Source organism: Tupaia chinensis, unplaced genomic scaffold, assembly GCF_000334495.1.
Source record: "Tupaia chinensis unplaced genomic scaffold, TupChi_1.0 Scaffold000354_1, whole genome shotgun sequence".
In the NCBI taxonomy this organism is placed as follows: Eukaryota; Metazoa; Chordata; class Mammalia; order Scandentia; family Tupaiidae; genus Tupaia; species Tupaia belangeri.
This window is the reverse complement of record NW_006159849.1, coordinates 7,984,476-8,003,515: the sequence shown is the minus strand read 5'-3', so window position 1 is coordinate 8,003,515 and position 19,040 is coordinate 7,984,476. Positions and strand designations below refer to the sequence as shown.

At 39.4% G+C, this 19,040-nt stretch overlaps 1 protein-coding gene across 2 annotated transcripts in view; it reads right to left on the bottom strand.

The window, feature by feature from the left end:
- Positions 1 to 19,040, bottom strand: part of CFAP95 (cilia and flagella associated protein 95) — an 88,258-nt gene that overhangs the window by 5,079 nt on the left and 64,139 nt on the right. Inside the window, exon 5 of one of the 2 annotated variants that reach the window (XM_006152468.1) lies at positions 15,585 to 15,642. The exons of the other annotated variant lie outside the window; for it this stretch is intronic. Coding sequence (XP_006152530.1) covers positions 15,585 to 15,642 — 58 coding nt within the window. The remainder of the gene's footprint in view (positions 1 to 15,584; positions 15,643 to 19,040) is intronic. 2 annotated transcript variants of the gene reach the window in all.

The following is a 19,040-nucleotide window of genomic DNA, read 5'->3' as shown; positions in this document are numbered from 1 at the left end:
TCCATTGACTTGTCTACAGAGAAGATCATGCAATAAATGAGAAAAATGGTAGAAAGATGCAGGTGTCCCCTGGTCGCCATCTGTACTAAGAACTCTCTCAATAGATGGCCTCTCAGATAGGCCTTTCATGTGCCTAGTACACTCAGGCTGAGGGAGGCTATTTGATTCATCCGCCCGGAGCCTCTTTTGGTATCCTGTGGCATGGACAAGATGCTAAAGCAGCTACAAGTTTGCAGCAGGGAGCACTAACAGGTGCTACAGAAATGGACTTTGGAGCTGAGAGTGAATGGGAACCACAGAATACTCCTGTGGGTCTACAGTACCCACGGGAGTTAAAATGAGGCCGAGTCAGTCCAGCCATGCCTCTGGATTCCAATCAAGCCCAAAGAGAAAAAAACAAATGTCTGCCAGTTACAATATCCACATACTTAAGCCATTAATGCCAGCAAGAAAAAGAGCAGCCAGGGGGTCTAGGAATATCACCTGAAAGACTGGAGCAGACTGAGAACAAGACACGTAAAACCCTACTCTTCCCCTCCGGCACCAGGATGCTAAGTTGCGTCTCTCTCTCTCCATATATCTGGATGCCATTTAGGGAAAGCTGCCTTTACTGTTGGTGCAGAATCACCCTTTGCATTGTAGTGTAAAACCAAAGCCATTGTATTATCCTACCAGATACTTTGGATCAGGAGTTTGGACAGGGTATAGCAAAGACATCATTTCCCTGCTCCCCAATGTCTAGGACTTTGCCTAGAAAGATCTGAAAGTTGACAGTGAATTGAAGCTAGTGGCTAAATCTCTTAGCCCTACTGATGTAATTGATGCTGGCTGTCTGCTGGGACTTCAGCTGGGGCTGTTGGCTAGAATAACTCTACAGGCCCTCTCCATGTGCTCACTTGGGCTCCCTCACAGCGTGGTAATGGGGTTCTGAGAATGAGCATCCCATAAAGTGAACCAGGAGGAAGGTATTGCTTTTTATCTCCTAGCCTCAAAGTCACATTGTGTCAACAGTTCATGAAGATTCCAGGGAAGATAACAAACTGGTTCTCAATGGGAAGAGGGTCCAAATCACATTGTAAGAGCATGTGGGAAGAAAGCATGAATTGCAGCCATTCTTGAAAAATACAGTTTTTTTCTCCTTTTCAGAGTGAAAAGTAGGGTATGTCAGGGTTCCAAGACCATTCCTAGGTTTGGCAATTTTTTAGGAGGACCCACAGTGACATATATGAAGGTACTTCAGAAGTTTTGCAGAAGGACCAATCTGTATGTAGCTCGGTGGTTAAAGGGGCTGGATACCTTAAGGCTGACCATGGTTTGAACCCTGGCCCCCTGTGGCTTGAAAAGCACACCAAGCGTATTCATGCCAAAATGATGATGAGACAAAGAAATGGAAGAAAAGAAATTGTAGGATGACCATACCCCATTAGGAGGTGCTTTCTCTCTTTCTTTCTCCTTCTCTTAGTAAATGAAAAATGTACCAAAAATTTTTTGTAAAAATGGAATAACTACAAGTTAATTTGGATACAAACAATTTTTGAAATCCTAACGTTTTCATAATATCCATTTTCCATGAACTTTTTGGAAAAAAAAAGGCTTTTACCCATATGAGGCTGTGATTATTATAGTAAAAGGATACAAAGCAAAATCAGCAAAGAGAGAAGGTACATGGAGGAAGTCCGGAGGAAACCAGCTGCACGTTTGAACAGTAGTCTCCCAGAGGAGGCGCACACGATGAGGGTGATTCCCCCAACAATGAGTTATGAAATGCTCTCTACTGGGGATGCTCACTAGAGACAGGGTGCTCAGGGTTTTTATTGGGGGCTTGCCACATAGGCACCCTCTGCCCAATGTGTCAAGATCTCAGACTCCCAGAAGGAAAGCAGGTGTTTGGCATAAACCATATTGTTTGCACAAACAGTTTAGTACAGTGACCCCTTCTACTCTGGGAATTCTTACGTTGAAAGCCACATATCTAGGTGCCAGCCAAGGGCCAACCTTGTAAACAAGCCTTTAAAACAACTAATACTCTCGGTTCTGCTATGTTAGATCTTTTCTGTACACAGGGAGTAGGAGAGGGTCTCTGAGAAACTGGAATGTTTTTCAAGGAAGATGAAACCCTTCCTATAGGAACTAGTTGAATTATGGAATCAGACTAAACTTTAAATGGATTGAAGAGTTAATGTTTTCCCACTGGTGGTGAGCTCGGGAAGAAGGTCAGTTATCATCTGGATACGTTTTCTCTGCATATGTGAGTTGAAGACAATTGTTCTATTTTCAACACCGGAGCATAATCATTAAATCTTTGTATCTTTGTTCAATCTTTTTTTTTTTTGTAGGGGTGGGGAGAAGTGTTTAGAAATTGCATTTAGAAACAGATTCATGAATTATCACACATCGTTGTTGGCTGGCCCACTATTCAGTGCTGCACAGACCTTGAGTTCTGACCTAATTTACGAAAGACAGGACAAGTATTTTAAGTTTTTCGCTGAGCCCTTAGATAAGGGGAACTGGTAGAGGTGCAGAATGGATGGGTATTAGCACAAATTGGCTTACGTAGAGCCAGACCGGAAGAGACATTTCACACGAAGAAGTTAGAGGACTTAAATGGCTAACTGGAGAGAAAGAACAAAAGATGATCCATAGCTTCAAACCTGGGTAGCTGGTAGAGTTATACCACCACTAAAAAGAATAAGAAAGATGTGAGAGGAGGGACTTGGTGCAGGGAGGAAGCGATGAGTCACATTTTAGACATTTTAAATTTGAGATGACGTAAGTATGAAATGCTCATTTGGAAAGTGATGTTGGACAGATGGTGTGGAGAGAAGTCAGTGCCCTACGCACAGCAGTGATCATTGGGGGAAATCGGCTATCAGTTAAAAAATAGCTGTAAAGAACAATATTGGGCGCAAGGATGATATTTGACTATGGACTGTGGATTACATACTTGCACTGTATCCGTTTTCGTGCAGTTGAAAACTGTACAATTGCCACATATCCCTGTTCTTATAAAACACACGTTGAACTATTTAGGGGTAAAAGGGTATGACGTCTGCAGCCTACTCTCACATGGTAAATAACTAGTGACTCCGCACGAAGATGAGATGGCAGCGTCTGTGTAATGCTTGAAATTTTCCTACAGATTTGAAATTATATAACGATAAAAAGTTATTCCAAAAAATGGTGGTTGGTACAGAACCACAGGAGTAGATGTAATCTCTGAGAATTGTGTAAGATGAAAGAAGCAGGGATCCGAGGCCAGGACACCCATGGTTAGGTCCATAAAAAAGAGACATGAAAGGCGATGGTAGTATGGTGGTAAAACACAGTGGTCTGCTTGACTGACCCACATAGGAAGTTCCTGGGTTTGCAGTGAGAGATCTTCCGAAGTACACCAGGTGCACAGCCCCAAGAACCAGGGCAGCTGAAGCTGGAGGTGGAATGTGACATCAAGGTCCTGTTGCGGGTATGTTCATGGGCGAGAGAAAGAAAGAAACTTATTGAAGAGAGATTTTTGCTGTAGGGCATGTGTGCTCACCAAAGAGACAGAGACAGAGAGACAGAAGGTGAGAAATCACCTCCCAGGGGGAATGGCAATCCCTTCTCCTCCATTCTCCTCTGGGGATTTTGGGCACGTGCACACACACACACACACACACACACATGCCTGGTGTGAATTTTAAGTCACCAGGTCCAGGACTCAAACCGCTGTTGACTACATGGAAGTCCAGCGACGTAACCATTACTGGTCTCTGAAATAAACTTTTAAAAATATGAAGACATAAAGGCGGCTGGCAGGTGATTAAAGTGCTGGACTCCCGCATGGCCAACCACAGTTTGCATCCTGGATTTGGTGGCTTGCTTTCTCACTTTCCTTCTCTCTCTCTCTCTCTACCTGTCTCTCTCTCTGGTCAAATTAAAAAATAGTAACATTAATAAATAAAGTTAAATAAAATAATTCTTAAAAAAAATAAGCCATTAAGGACAGAAGAGAGGTAAAAAGTAGCTGCTATGTCATAAATTCTGAAAAGGGTTGCAGGGAGCTAAGGGGGGCAGAATTGAAAAATACAGTAGTAACTAACAATTTCTAACTTCCAAAGAAGCACACTAGAGAGCAAGAGCTGGTGAAATACAGCAGTATTAATCATTCTCTAGTCATCATTAGTGTTTCAGTGAAGGGTTGAGGATGCCCAGTAAAGCACGCTGATAACAAGTGGAAAAGAATACAGGAATGCTGATGGCAAGGCTGGCCCTACAGAAACAGGAACCATTCACGTTGCAGTAAGAGAGTGACTACAGGAGGAAATAGGCCTTTAAATTGGTAAAGAAGCTTTCTTCCTTTTTTTCTCATTCTCTTCTTTCTTCCTTTCCTTTAACAGATCAGGACAACACAGATCAGGATGTTACAGGAGGGGCCTCTGACTGAATGGGTTCCTCAGTCAACCTTCCATAATTAAGGACAAATAGAACATGGTTTTGCCACTTACATCAGTAGAAGGTGTCAATGTGTCTTTAAATGGTGAACTATTAGATGCCTACCCTGTTTCCATCACCCCTTGAGTGCCATATTTTTACTGTAAGCACTATTGTTATCTCTTGCATCATTTTTTCAGAATAAAATGACACTGCTCTTTCTTAGTGTACTATAAATATAGTCCTCATCCAACCTTTCTCAATATTCCTGTAGGTTGCTCCTTGGTTATACCTATTATTTAATTTCATTCTTTCTCTTCAGGATCTTTTTATTTTATTTTATTTTTTAGATCATTTGCAGTTTTAGGCATGCCTTCTGGAACATCAATAACTCTGCCTAATTTAGTGAGATAATTTGAAAGCACAGTTGCAATTCCTTCATCCAGATCATCCATAAAAATGCATAATGGATTGTTTCCTGGCCAGATCAGTCACTGTGAACTAACCTTGTGTCCACCATTAAAGATAGCTATTAGCCACCTGGCATCAGTACAGCTAGGACCATTCTTCCCCAGTATGCCTATAAGTATGCTCATTTGGGGTATTCCATTTACTCTTAAGAAGGTATTTGAGGCAGCACACTTATTATGTGAATGTCACATTGAATGGAATGAAAGTAGATATAAAAGCAGATTGCTGTAATATTTTGTTTCATTATTTACAATATATGTCATGTACAAAAGTCTTTACCACTTACATGAACTTTACTGAACACCTGCTTTCTTCAGATAAGGCTGTCTTCTAAACATACACGCAGAGTGATATGGGAGGAAAGAACAGTTCCCTGTAGGCAAATCTACCTAACCCACCCTGGAGACCTCTGGGAATGAGGCATCTCAGACATGTCCTCTCACTCATTTCCTTCTATTAGATATGTTTTCTCCCAATGATTGAATTATGAACGTAAAAGTAATTGGCAAATGTAGCTATAGGAAATAAGTAACTAGTGGGATATATTTTTATTACATATTTAAGAAACATTTCTTCTCCTATCTATTTGATAACATATTAGGAAGGAAAATTATTTATTAGGTCGTTGGGAAAGTCATGATGTATTATTTTTATGTTTTTCTATGCAAAAATGTGTCATGGCTTTCCTGACAATCCAATGTAACAAATACAGATATTTAGCTAAAGAAAAATAATCATGAAAAGTCCAAAGAAGTTTACGTTGTGGGTATAAAGAAAAATGACTATATCATTAATGAATTTGGTCAACATGGTAAAGTTTCATTACATAGAAAAATGTGCAGACCTGTGTGAATAAATAATTCACAAAATAAGCTGACTTTTAAAGATTAATATCACACATATTTTAGTTATTGCCAACATCACAAACTAAGCAATATACTATCAAATATTAACTAATGACATATTTTTTCCTTCCAAATTCACAAATTAAAGATTGGTCCTATCATTTTATTTATATAAATACATTTTTTAGCCTATATTATGAAAAGACATTTGCCTATGACACTTCTATTTTTATAATTGTGTGATAATACATGAATTTTGGGTTTTCCATTTTTTAAATTTTTCTCTCTTTTCAAAAGTAAAATATATTCATTGTAACAATAAAAAGATAATCATAAAGAATAAAATAAAATATCTCTTGGTCCCAAGTTCCTGAGAGTTTCCTACAATTTCTCTACTGTTGATGATACACGGGATACGCTGGGAGTTTAAATATTTCCCAATTTTCAAGTAAATTTGAATTAATTGTCTGCCAAAGTCTTTAATAAAGAAGATTGCTGTCTCATAAATAAGTTAACTGTTTTAGCGGAACAGGATCAATGAAATAGACTCACATCAAATCAAGCAATAGAATTTGAGAGAGAAAGAGCTTATAAAGATGACTCTCTATCAGGGTTCTCTGGAGAAACAGAACCAATGAAATATATGAATACAAACAAACAGAGAGAGATGTTAAGACCTTGTTTGATATGATTGCGGGGACTGGCAAGTCTTAAATCCATAGGTCAAATCGACAGGCTAGGGCGTCTATGCTGCAGTCTTAAGGTAGACTTCTTTCTTCTCAGGAAACTCCACCCCCTCGCCCCACTTTTGTACTTTATTGGATGAGTCTTACTTAAATTGAGGGTAATCTCCTTTACTTAAAGTCAACTGATTATATATATATATGTTTTGCTGTAGGGCACATGTGCTTGCCAGAGAGAGAGAAAGAGGGAGACAAAGTGAGAAATCATGCCTAGGAGGATGGCCGTACTACAATTTCTTCTCTTCCATTCTCCTCTTGGGATTTTGGGCATGCATGCACATGCACCTGGCATGTTTTTCAAGTTTCAGGGTCCAGGACTCAAATCACTTCATTGACCATCTAGGATCCAGTTGCCTTCACCACCACACCACTGACTGGCCCAGTTGTAAATTTTAATCACGTTTACAAAATACCTTCATAGCAACATTTTGACTCGTATTGGCCTAAATAACTGGGCACCATAGCCTAGCCAAGTTGACACATTAACCATCATACTATCCAACCCACTTATCTTAAGGTAAGGAAACCAAGGCCTACAAAGGCTGAATATATCATTGTCGAGTAATGTGTGTACAAAGTGGGGAAAAACATGACATCTGGAATCACACCTGGGTTTACTTTGGACATTTATCTACTATGCTATTGCTGATATTTAACATCTTTGTGGACAAAATATGTAATTCTAATAGGGTTGATTTCCCAGAGTAATTGTGAGGATTAAGTGAGCTAATACATGTAATACCTAGTTGAATTTCACCTTAATTTTTCAGGTTAAAGTTTGGCAAAATGATACTTTATTCAAGTCTATTAGGCTTATTCTGTGTGGCCAGGTTTACATTGCACAACTCTTTATGCTAACATAAACCACCCTTGCTAAAATAAAGAAGAAAGTAAAATGACTGTTTATAGTGAAATGGAAATGGATAAGACACCAGGGACACAGGATGGAGCAAAGATACAAAGAGAAGGCCTTAAAAAGAACTGGGTCAGGGGAGCAGATGGCATATTGCTTAAGGTGCTAGACTCCCACATGGTTAATCGCAGTTCAAATCCTGGAGGTGGCAACTTAAAAATCATGCTGGGCACGTGTATGCATGCCCAAAATCCCAGAAGGAGAATGAAGGAGAAAGGATTACAGCATGGCCATCCCACCATGAGATGATTTCTCACTTTCCCTCTCTGTCTCCAGCGAGTACATATGACCTATGGTAAAACCTTTACAAAAAAATGGGGGTGGTGATGGCAGGTAATGGTACAGTGTGAATACAACTGGACTCACAGCGGAAGGTCCTGGTTTGCATCCTGCAACCTCCCTCTATATACCAGGAATGTGCACATGCCTACTCATCTACTCATGAGCTAGGCTGGCTGAAACTAGGGGTGGACCATGGCATGAGGACTCTGTTGAGAGTGCTTCTCTCTTTCTTTCTGTCTCTCTCTCCCTCTCTCTTATAGAAGTAATAAACTTCTTAAAAAGTTAAAAATAGGGATCAGCATGTGGTGTAGTGGTTCAGGCATTGGACTTCCACATGGCTGACCATGGTTCGAGTGCCAGACTCAGCAGCTTAAAACTCAGGCCAGTCAGGTGTGCATGCGTTCTCAAAATACCCAGAGAAGAATGAAGGAGAAGGGACTGTTGCATAGCCATTCCCTCCGGAGGGCAATTTCTCCCTTTCTTTCTCTCTGTCTCTCTGGTGATCACATGTACTCTATAGCAAAAATACTAAAACAAAATAAAACAAAACAAAAAAGTTAAAAGGAAAAAAAGAACTGGGAAAGTGAGTTTAGTTACAACATATGCTTCCTATAGAACCCCTGCCTGATTTGGTATTTACTTTCTGTCACAGCTCTTCCTACTTATCAGCCATTCATTCTTTGTTTTGTCTTTTTTTTTGGGGGGGGGGCGGTTTGCTATAGGGTGTGTGCACTTGCCAGAAAGACGGAGAGAGACAGGGAGACAGAAAGCAGGAAATCCCCCCCCAGGGGAGATGGCCACGCCGCAATCCACAATCCCTTCTCCTTCATTCTCCTCTCGGGATCTTGGGCACGCACACACACACACCTGTGTGAGTTTAAGCGACCAACCGGGTCTGGAACTCAAACCGCAGTCAACTGCATGGGAATCCAGAGACATAGCCTTTATGCCAACTGCTGGTCCCTGTTTTGTCTTTTTCTTAATGCCACTAGTAGGCATCCCTTCCTAGGAAGGAGAAAACTAAAGATAATTTCAGTCTTTGGAGAGTTTTTTCTTTTTATGTGACTGATCCTAGTTAAACAAAAAGGGACCCCTGGGACTAGCAGATGGTGTAGTGGTTATGTTGTTGGACTCCCACATGGTCAGCTGTGGTTCCAACTCAGACCCAGTGGCTTGAAACTCACACAGGGCGTGTGTGCGTATATGCCCAAATCCAGGAAGGAGCATGGACAAGAAGGGATTACAATGTGGCTATCCTCCCTAAGGGAGAGATTTCTCACTTTGTCCCTCACTGTCTCTGTCTCCTCAAACACCCTCACCCCACCCCACCCCCATGAGCTCACACACCCTGAGGCAAAAAACCTCTAAAAATAAAGAGAGGGGAAAGGAATCCCCAGGTGGCATGGAGGTTAAGGTGCTGGATCCCATATGGCCGACTATGTAGTTTAAGTCTCGGCCCTGTTGGCTTGAGAATCTGCTTGGTGCATGTGTGTGTGTGTGTGTGGGGGGGGTCCTGAAAACCATGACAGAAGAATGGAGAAGAAGGAATTGCAGTTTGGCCATCCTCCCTGGGGAGTGATTTCTCCCTTTTCCTCTCTCTTTCTCTCTCTCCAGTAAGCAGATGCACTCTATAGCATAAACTTAAAAAATTAAATTAAAAGGGACTCCTAACAGATATGCATCCATGTTCACCTCTGACTTCTAGCCACAATACATTTTAGTCTGGAATGAAGCTCAAAGCATTTACCAGCCAGTCGGACTAAACTAGTTCTAAAAGTCTCCGGTGAGCCAGCTGCCGACCCGGCTTTTAGGTGCTCTAGGCTAAGCCAGTATACCCATTAGACACAAGAAGCCCAGGCCTAGGACTCATGATACTTCTAGGGGTTAATAAAAATGTTTTAATTTATATTAAAATCAGAATATTCAAAAACAAATAACAACATAAATACAATTAACATAACTGAATTGTACATTTAAATAAAGTTAAAATGGTCCATTTTATGTCATTTACATGTTACCACAATAAAAAATACAGATGCCATTTTTTTTTTTTCTTGGAGAGATTTTCACTGTAGGGCGCGTGCGCTCGCCAGACAGACAGAGAGAGACATAGAGACAGAAAGCGAGAAATCACCCCCCAGGGGGGATGGTCATGCCACAATCCCTTCTCCTCCATTCTCCTCTCGGGATCTTGGGCACGCACGCACACGCGCCCGGCTTGAAAAACACACATTATCGAATGATAGAAACGCATAGGTAAACCAGGAAATGATGCTGTTCATGTAATATCTGTAAACATCTCAGGTGAGAAAAAGAACATGAGTATTATGTGCTTTGGTTTTGTGTAATAACACTCACTGGCATATTGGTAATAATTTCAGGTCACATCATAGGACCCTAAAATACAACACAGTGATAAATTGGCAAGGATTCAAACTGTAGAAAATGCAAATGAGAGACAAAACCTAAGAAATGTATTTCTTTGATAATCTTTAAATAAAAAGAGAATCTAACCCATTTTGGATTATATTTTTCCTTTATATCAACTCAGTTGTAAAATATATTGTTTGTTTTTTAAGGGAGGAAAAGGGTCAATGAAGGCAAAAGTGCTCAGGGGCCCAGGCAAGACATAATGCAGCCCTGAATTATCAGGACTAGGCCAACAGAGTTCTAGGAGATTTGAAGTCACAGCTAATTCCAACCAGCACTTTTTTCTTCTTCTTTTTTTTTTTTTTTTTTACTATAGGGTGCTCATGCTCACTAGAGAGAGAAAGAAGACAGAGAGAGAGGGAAAGTAAGAAATCAGCCTCTAGGGGGGAATGGCTATACCACAATCCCTTCTATTCTCCTCTTGGGATCTGCAGCATGCACACATGTGCCCTGTGTGATTTTTAAGATGCCAGGTCCAAAACTCAAATCATGGAGTCAACCATGTGAGATTCAGTTGCCTTAACCTCTGTGCCATTTACTGTCCCTGAAATACCAAAATTTTAACAATACTATGTCCATACAATGCATAGAGCCCTGATGGCAGGACTGGCCAATCATGTTGTTGCAAATAATAATTAAGTAGATGTATCTTTTCATTAATATGAAAAAAAATACATAGAGCCTTTTCCATGGCTCAGCAGTAATGTACTGCTCAAGGGAAGCTGGATCCCACATGGTGACTGTGTTTTGAATTGCTGCTTGGTCAGCCTGAAACACACCAGACATGTGTGCAAATACTTAAGATCCGATGGGCTGTATGACTGGAGGATGGAGATTACGATGTGACCAGACTCTGTGGAGTGTGCTCCTTTTTCTCTCATGAGTGTGTGCGTATGCTCTACCATGAATTAAATACATACATACATACATACATACATATGTAAGTAGATGGAAAGGAGAGAGATACATAGACCCCCATGGTCAATTTGGAATGCATGCCAACTTAAAGACATAATTCTCTGTTAAAAATTTTCTGGGCTTCTACCCTCAAATGAACTGGGTTATACAATATTCCTTCATTTAAAAATACTCATATGCTTAAAAAGATAACCCAAAAGGCAGCTCTATTTAGGAAAACATGAGACACTTCACTCCTGATACTAACTAGAAGTATCCAAATGGTAGCGGCACTGCTGGAAAGAGTCATTAACTTCCAAATTCACTGAGGGCTTGTCACTTGACTCAAGTTTTTGGGAGTCTCTATCTTGCTCTCTTGTCAGTTGATTTTTCAACACTCGTATTTCTGATCTAGCCACCATTCTGGCTTACCATTACCTGGAATCAATGAATTTGAGTCCACTCTGGAAACTCACTCCGTGGCCACCCTCTAGACTCTTTCATTCTCCAGAACCGTCCTACCTCTTAAGTAGTAAGATGTAATACCACCCTTGGTCATCACCTCCTCTTCTAGCTCTCTCGCTCCTTCACTACTGTTATACATGTTCTTTTTTTTTTCTTTTCTTTTTTTTTTTTTTTTTGAGGCCGATGTGGGTTTCAAACCATAGTTGCCATTGTATGTCCTGCAAGGCACCAGCATCACCACGGTGCTGTGATGGCTGGGACATGTTTGTTTTGTTTTGTTTTGTTTTCTAATCAACACTTTCATTCCTTCAACCTTCAACTTTCTGAGTTTTCTAGTCCCTGACTGAACAAATTCTTTTCCTCACAAATCCTGAGTATGTCAGTTGACGCTCCACCATTATCCTCAGCTCACTTGTACTAAAGACTAACATCCCAAACAGCTGGCCTTGGACCAGTCCTCTCATAAACCTTCTTTGCAACTTTTCCACTCTTTGGGTTCTTTGGGAGATAATGGAGAAGCTTATAAGACAATTGAGATGAGCTATAATAAGTATCCAGCTTAAGAGGTAGAGTTCAGAAAAAGCAGTTTGCAAATCTCTCCATTTCTTTCTTTGGAAATTATTTCAGTTTCCTAATACTCTGTATTTTCTTGCCTATGATTATAGCTCTGGGGTGAAAACCTCATTCCTTTTTCTTCCTATGATGCGGTCCCATTTATGCAAACACAAGTCAGCAAAAGTAAGAAATAATAATATAAAAATTAGTAAAGTCTCAATTCATGTACAACATCTGAGATTATATAAATCCAGATTTTTTCAAGAATTTCATAATTTCAAAGGTAGTAGACTGAATGAATGATGAACTGTGTTTATGCTAAGGCCTCATGGTGAAGTCTCTAGCAAGGAAACATACTCTTCTTCCTTTGTCACTATTTTGTGAACCACTCATTTCTTTAGGTTAACTTTTATGTCAGGCTTCAATCATTATTCTTGTTATTTTAACCGTCCACTGCTATTATAATTTTAAATATTTTTGTATCTTCTAACAACGTAATAAATGCAAGCATTCATTATAAGTGGGTGTTAGAAGCAATGTTCAAAATTAGCTACTTTGGCACAGAAGTTAGAAATGAATGAGTAAAACTGCAAATAAAGCCAAATACTGTCGTGGCATGCTGTGCTGTTAATATGGAAACAGGCAATGTGAGAAATATTAGGAATAATGCTTAAAAATTAAAATCATAAATATATAACACATGATTAAAATTTTATATGCCCTGAGGATACAGCCTACATTCTTTACATTTATTATATTCAGTCCTTTAAATTTTGTAAGTTTTTTTTAGGTGTTTTGCAAATTCCTAGATGGAGCCAAACTCCATGTAGATAAGGAAATGAACCTGAAATACCTTTTTTAACTCTATCTATCTATCTATCTATCTATCTATCTATCTATCTATCTATCTATCTATCTTAATTTGACCAGAGAGGGACAGACAGAAAGAGAGAAAGCAAGCCACCTGGTACAGGACTCGAACCATGGTCAGCCATATGGGAGTCTGGCATTCTTAACCACCATTCCACCTCCCAGCCCCCTGAGATCTTTTTTTTTTTTTTTTGAGAGGTTTTTATATAAGGCATGTGCATTCTCCAGAAAGACAGAGATAGAGAGACAGAAAGCAAGAAATCACTCCCCAGGGAGGATGGCCATGCCACAATCCCTTCTACATTCTCCTCTCAGGATCTTGAGCACGCATGCACACAAACCCAGCGTGAGTTTAAGCCACCAGGTCCGGGACTCAAACCGCAGTTGACTACATGGGAGTCCAACGACATAGCCATTACACCAACTGCTGATCCCAAGAGATACATTTTTAAATAGTTTTTTTCCCCCTTGTTTGTGTGTGTGTGTGTTTTACTACAAAAACAACATATGTTGGCTACAGAGGAAAATTCTAAACAGTGTATAAACATGAAGAAAATCACCTAGAATCTCAGTGTTCAAAGGCTGACTTTGTCAAGTATTTTGGCAATTTATCCAGTTTTTTAGCTTTCTCTATATTTTTACATAATTTAGAAAAAATGCATACACAATTTTGAATCTTAATGTTTTTGTTAACCTTCAGGGAGGATTTGTCCAGACTCTAGGAACTATCTATGGACATTATAAACACTATACAATATCTCATCATATGATTTTAGCATATATACTAACATTACTCATAATGGTACTTTCCAAGTTTTGCCATTATAAGTAATAGAATGATGAATATATTAGGTTATATATTTTATTCTTAGTTTGAATCTTTTTCCCCTTGGGGAAGTTTCTTAGAAGAATTATTAGGTCAAATAGTATCTTGATACAGCTTGTTAAATTTCTTTCAAGAAAGATTAAACCAATTTGTAATCTTCCAGGCAACAGATAAAAGTATCCATCTCATCCTGTCTTCAACCCACTGAGTATCATTGTTTTTAAAAATGTTGCCAATTTTATTAGCAAATAAATCTAGTTGTCATTCACATCTTTTATCATTTGTATGTTGGTTATTTTCCCTATAATTATTAATTATATAATTGTATTTCCTACTTCGTAAATTGCTTGATATGCATCCTTTGCTCATTTCTCTAGGATAATTAAGATTTTTCCCTGCTGATATCAGTAAGATTATAATAAATAATAAAGTGGCATTATGAATCCTTTGCTTCCCTAAATTTTCTGATTGTTCTCACCTATTCTTTTACTTAATTTTCAGAATCTTGAAATTCTGACAGAAAACAAAATCCACTGGGATTTTTTTATTGTCATATTAAATTTATAAACTTAATTTATTTCAGATTCCTAAAATGTAGCTATTCCGTTTTATTCAAGATTTCTGTTTCAGTTATGTTTTGGTGCATGCTTAAACAAGCAAACAAACTTAATATAAGCTTCAAATTTTTCTGATAGTCTCTCCTCTGTGGCATTCAGATGGTAGCTGGATCTGGAATCCTGCTTCAACTACGCAGGACATCCCAGGTAGCTTCCTCACTCAGAAACCATACTCATCAGTGTTCCTCCCCATGGCCTCTCTCCAGCAGACTAGCCTGGAATTCTTAGATGGTGCCTTAAGGCCCCAAGAAATTGAAGCAATCTTCTTCAGAACAGACTTAGAACTTACATAGGGAACGAACACTTTTACATCATTCCACTGATCAGATCAGTCACCTGTACAGCCCCCAGATTTAAGACTCAGGAATATTCACTTCCTCTGGGAAGGAGAAAGTGGCCTCGACAGACAGGAAGGTCTGCCATCTTTGGAAATAAACTGCCACATCTTCTTCTATTGATTCTTGGTAAAATATTCCTCACAAAACTATTTTATTGGGTTGTCAGAAAAATCATGATATATTTTTCTGTTTTACTATGCAACATGCGTCATGACTTTTCCAACAACCCAATAAATCTGTGTTTCCAACGTAATTTGTATGTTTTTTTCTTTTACAATTTCTTAACTAGTTAGTGCTTATATAAAGGAAAGCTATTGTCTTCTTATTCTGATCCTTCTCATTTAATATTTTGGTTCTAAGTAGGTAATCATGCTATTTTAAGGTAATTTATCCCTTCTTTATTAGTGGTTAAGTCTCTTATTTCTGTCTCTTGTCTACTGCACTATTAAAGACTTCCAGAATAAGGCAATAGGAAGCAGCATTTTTCTGTTGCATAATTTTTTAAGTACAAATATATTCAAGCTGTAAACTGGGCATTTTTTTTTATTAACATACACATTTCTCAGAGCTAAATTAAGTCACTTACTTTTATGGGTTGATGTAATACAAATGAATAGAAAGGTATGTTCTTATTCTAGATAAATTGAATTCAGGAGGGGGGCAATAAAACAAGATGAGGAATAAAGGGACCAATGTACTTCGGACACTGCAATATTTTTCTCCCTGAAATTTATGAACAAGAGTAAATCATAACCATACAACATTCTATTGACTCCTACCAACAGCTAATGTCTCTAAATAAATATAAAACATCATAAATCTTAGCAATTTCTCCTTACTTCCTAAGCTTGACTACTTGCACTGGCTGCAACGAGTCCTCTCCAGAACATAAGTAAGCACAGGAAGATGGCTTTGTACTTACATGTGGCTGAAAATGGTATGGTGGAGTGTATTCGGCAGAATATGTTGTCAGTGTACTCCTAAGAGGGATACATCAATATTTGAGAAATCAGGACTCCAAAAAGGAAAATATTTTAAACTTTTAGTGGTATGTACTTACATGAATGAAAACATTTCAGGAAAGCCCGGCCCTGGTGAAAATTTAAAATCCTGCAACTGCCCCATTCCCTGTTATTAGTGTTACCCCGCACCAGCAGAGTGCCCCTTCTTTGTTTCTTTTTTCCATTTCAGCACCATCTACTATTCTCCCCCATAATGATATTTGTGGTTATCAAGTTCCAAGTCCCTGAGCTTAGGTGCTCTGCATTCTAGGAATTCTCTTTACCCACTTTCTGCCTCTAAAAGCTTTTTGACTCTATGCCCAGCGGCTTTCTTTGCTAAGTGACAGCAGATGAGATAACAAAAGACAACTAAGTTACACTGACAAGCAGTAATCTGACAATGTTCCCAATAACCAATTAGAAATGCTTGGGGGACAAAGTACACTGAGCCCCCACAGTCTATGAGCATACCAAACTCTGAGATGCTAGACATGAAAAGGATACTTATTACAGTGGGAAACCATAAACGCTGACCTTCAGGGGCCAGCAGGTGGTGTGGTGGTTAAGGGCGCTGGACTCCCACATGGCTGACCATGGTTTGAGTCCTGGACCTGGCAGCTTGCCTTCTCACTTCCCCCTGTCTCTGACTCTCACTCTGTCCCTCTCTGATAAAATTTAAATAAATAAATTTAAAATAATTTAAAAATACATCTCTTTTAAAAAAATGCCGATATTCAGAAGCTAGAGGGTAGACAAGAATGTGAACCAGAAGTCAAGGGCAAGAGGCATGGCCTTAGGTTCACACAAGGCAAAAAGCTAAATTCCTATTTATAGCCAAGACTCTACAAAGGCTGTGCAGTACTCCCACGTAAAAAAGACCAGGAAAGTCCCAGCTACCAATTCAGAGAAAAGTACAAGAGAGTTTTTCTCTTTGGAGCTTGGGATGGGAGGTGAAGAGAGATCCGGGGTGGGGTGTGGATTTTAGATAGTCTGAGAATTACAAACCTAAAAATACTGGGACGTAAAAGAGTTTTTTGTTTTTGTTTCTGTTTTGTTTCAATACATGGTTGAGCTGGTGAAAAAGGAAGAAAATTCGACAAGAATCCCAGTATAACAAGTCCAATTCAGATGGGCTATTGGGTACAAGTGCTAGTATTTACCCTGCTGGTAACTACCAATTACGGCTGGCCTCTCAGAGGTGGTTTCCAGAGTAGCAGCCCCAATAGCACCTGGGAACTGGATCAAATGCAGACACTTGGGCTTTACCCCAAACCTACATTCAGGGGTGGAGGGGAGAGCAGCATCTGTAATCTGTAGTTTAATAAGCCTTCACAGGCATTCTGAGACACAGTAGAGTTTGAATATTGATGATTAAAATAACAGAAACCGGAAATGAAACTTTCAAACCAGCAAATGATTAAAAACAACAACAACAAAAAAGAAAAATGTAATGGAAAGCAGAAAAGGAGAATAAGAATAAAAGAAAGAAGGAAAACTTGGTGCCAGCAGGTGGCCTGGTGTCTATGGCACTGGTCAACTGCAGTTTGAGCCCCAGACCCAGGGTTTGAAAATCATGCCAGGCACATGTACACGTGCGCCCAGAATCCTAAGAGGAGAATGAGGGAGAAGGGATTGTGGCATGGTCACCCCTACTGGGGGGTAATTTCTCACTTTCCCTCTCTCTGTCTCTCTTCAGCAAGTGCATGTGCCCTATGGCAAAAACCTAAAAGTAAATAAGGAATAGGGAAAAAAAATCATTTCTGCTCATAGGAAAATTAAAATCACAAAAATAAAGTTAAACATCTTAGCAGTCACAGTGAAAGTAAAAGGGTTAAACCCATCAAGAAAATATATCAAACTTAAAATGAACATCAAAATATATTTTGGAGGTCGAGGGATGGTACAGTGGTAGCGAATGATCTGTGATGCTGGACCCACACAGCAAGGTTCCAAGGTCAGTTTCCAAGGTCTCCCTCTATATGCTGGTACATATATTCCCATGACCTGGGCTATCTGAGGCTGGGATTGGATCACATTATAAAGACGCGATTGGAGGTTTCTCTGTCTCTCTCCTTGCTCATGAAATGGATAAGCTTTAAAAGTATTTTTTTAATGTCCAACTATGGCCATTGTGCTGGCCAGCCATGGTGACACGGGTATAAGGCATACTGGAGCCATATCGGAGGCCCTGACTTCATATCCTGGGTTAACCTGAATATACCACACAGACACCAGTCCAAGACGCCGGCTGGCTAGAAGGCTTGTGAGGAGGATCTCAGGATCAGACACTGTCAAAGGAATTGTCTCCCTCCCTCATAAAAGAAAGAAAGAAAGCAAAAAAGAAAGGAAGGAAGAAAGAAATAAAGAAAGAAAGAAACTTTCTAAAACATCTATGTACTTTTGCTCCTAAAATAAAATTTTCAAAGGAAACTTGAAAGTAAAAGTAAATTTAAAAAAGTAAATATTAATGAAAATAAATTATACTTGCATTAGTATCATATGTAAGAGACTTTAAACCGAAAATTACTAGTTGTAACAATCATTACTTACTGATTAAAAAAAAAATCACAAAGACGATACAAAATAATTCTAAATTGATAAACCTAACATACAGAATACAGAAGACAAAAAATTTTAAAAAAGAATTAGAAAGACAAAATGATGAATCCACAGTCAAAGAGGAAAATTGTGATATATTCTTCAAACCTTCAGTTCTTTAAATTCAAATCTATACATATATCCTCTAAAACCAAACGGTCCAACCACACAGAAAATGAAATCACACAGTTGCTCACAAGCAGCATAGAATAGAGCATAGAAAATACCACAAACTTCCGTTTACATGTCGGTAGAACAGTCCACAGTCAGAGCCAGAGCAAAGCCCATACTGCAACATAACCAAGCAGGCATTACATGGAAGAGTGGAGAGGGTAACAGGCCGCTGGTGGGGATGGAACCCAGAGGATGTCACCTTCTGAAAGAGAGCATCGTGCACTGATGGGAAGATACTAAGAACAGGTCTGAGACTAGAGGATCTGAATCATGGCTTTCCAAAAATGTATGGAGGACCAAAATGGCACTGTTCCTGGGGCAAGTAAAAAGGAAAATAAAAATAAAAGCCAAGCACCAGAAATTAGAGATCCTAGAGCTATGAGATAGTATCACAATATCAGTAGACCACGCTCTCCCACCTCTCACCCACACTCAAAAAGTGTCATTTGGGACCAGCAGTTAGTGTAATGGCTATGTCGCTGGACTCCCACGTAGTCGACTGCGGTTTGCGTCCCAGACCCGGTGGCTTAAAACTCATGTCGGGCGTGTGTGCGTGCATGCCCAAGATCCTAAGAGGAGAATGGAGGAGAAGGGATTGCGGCGTG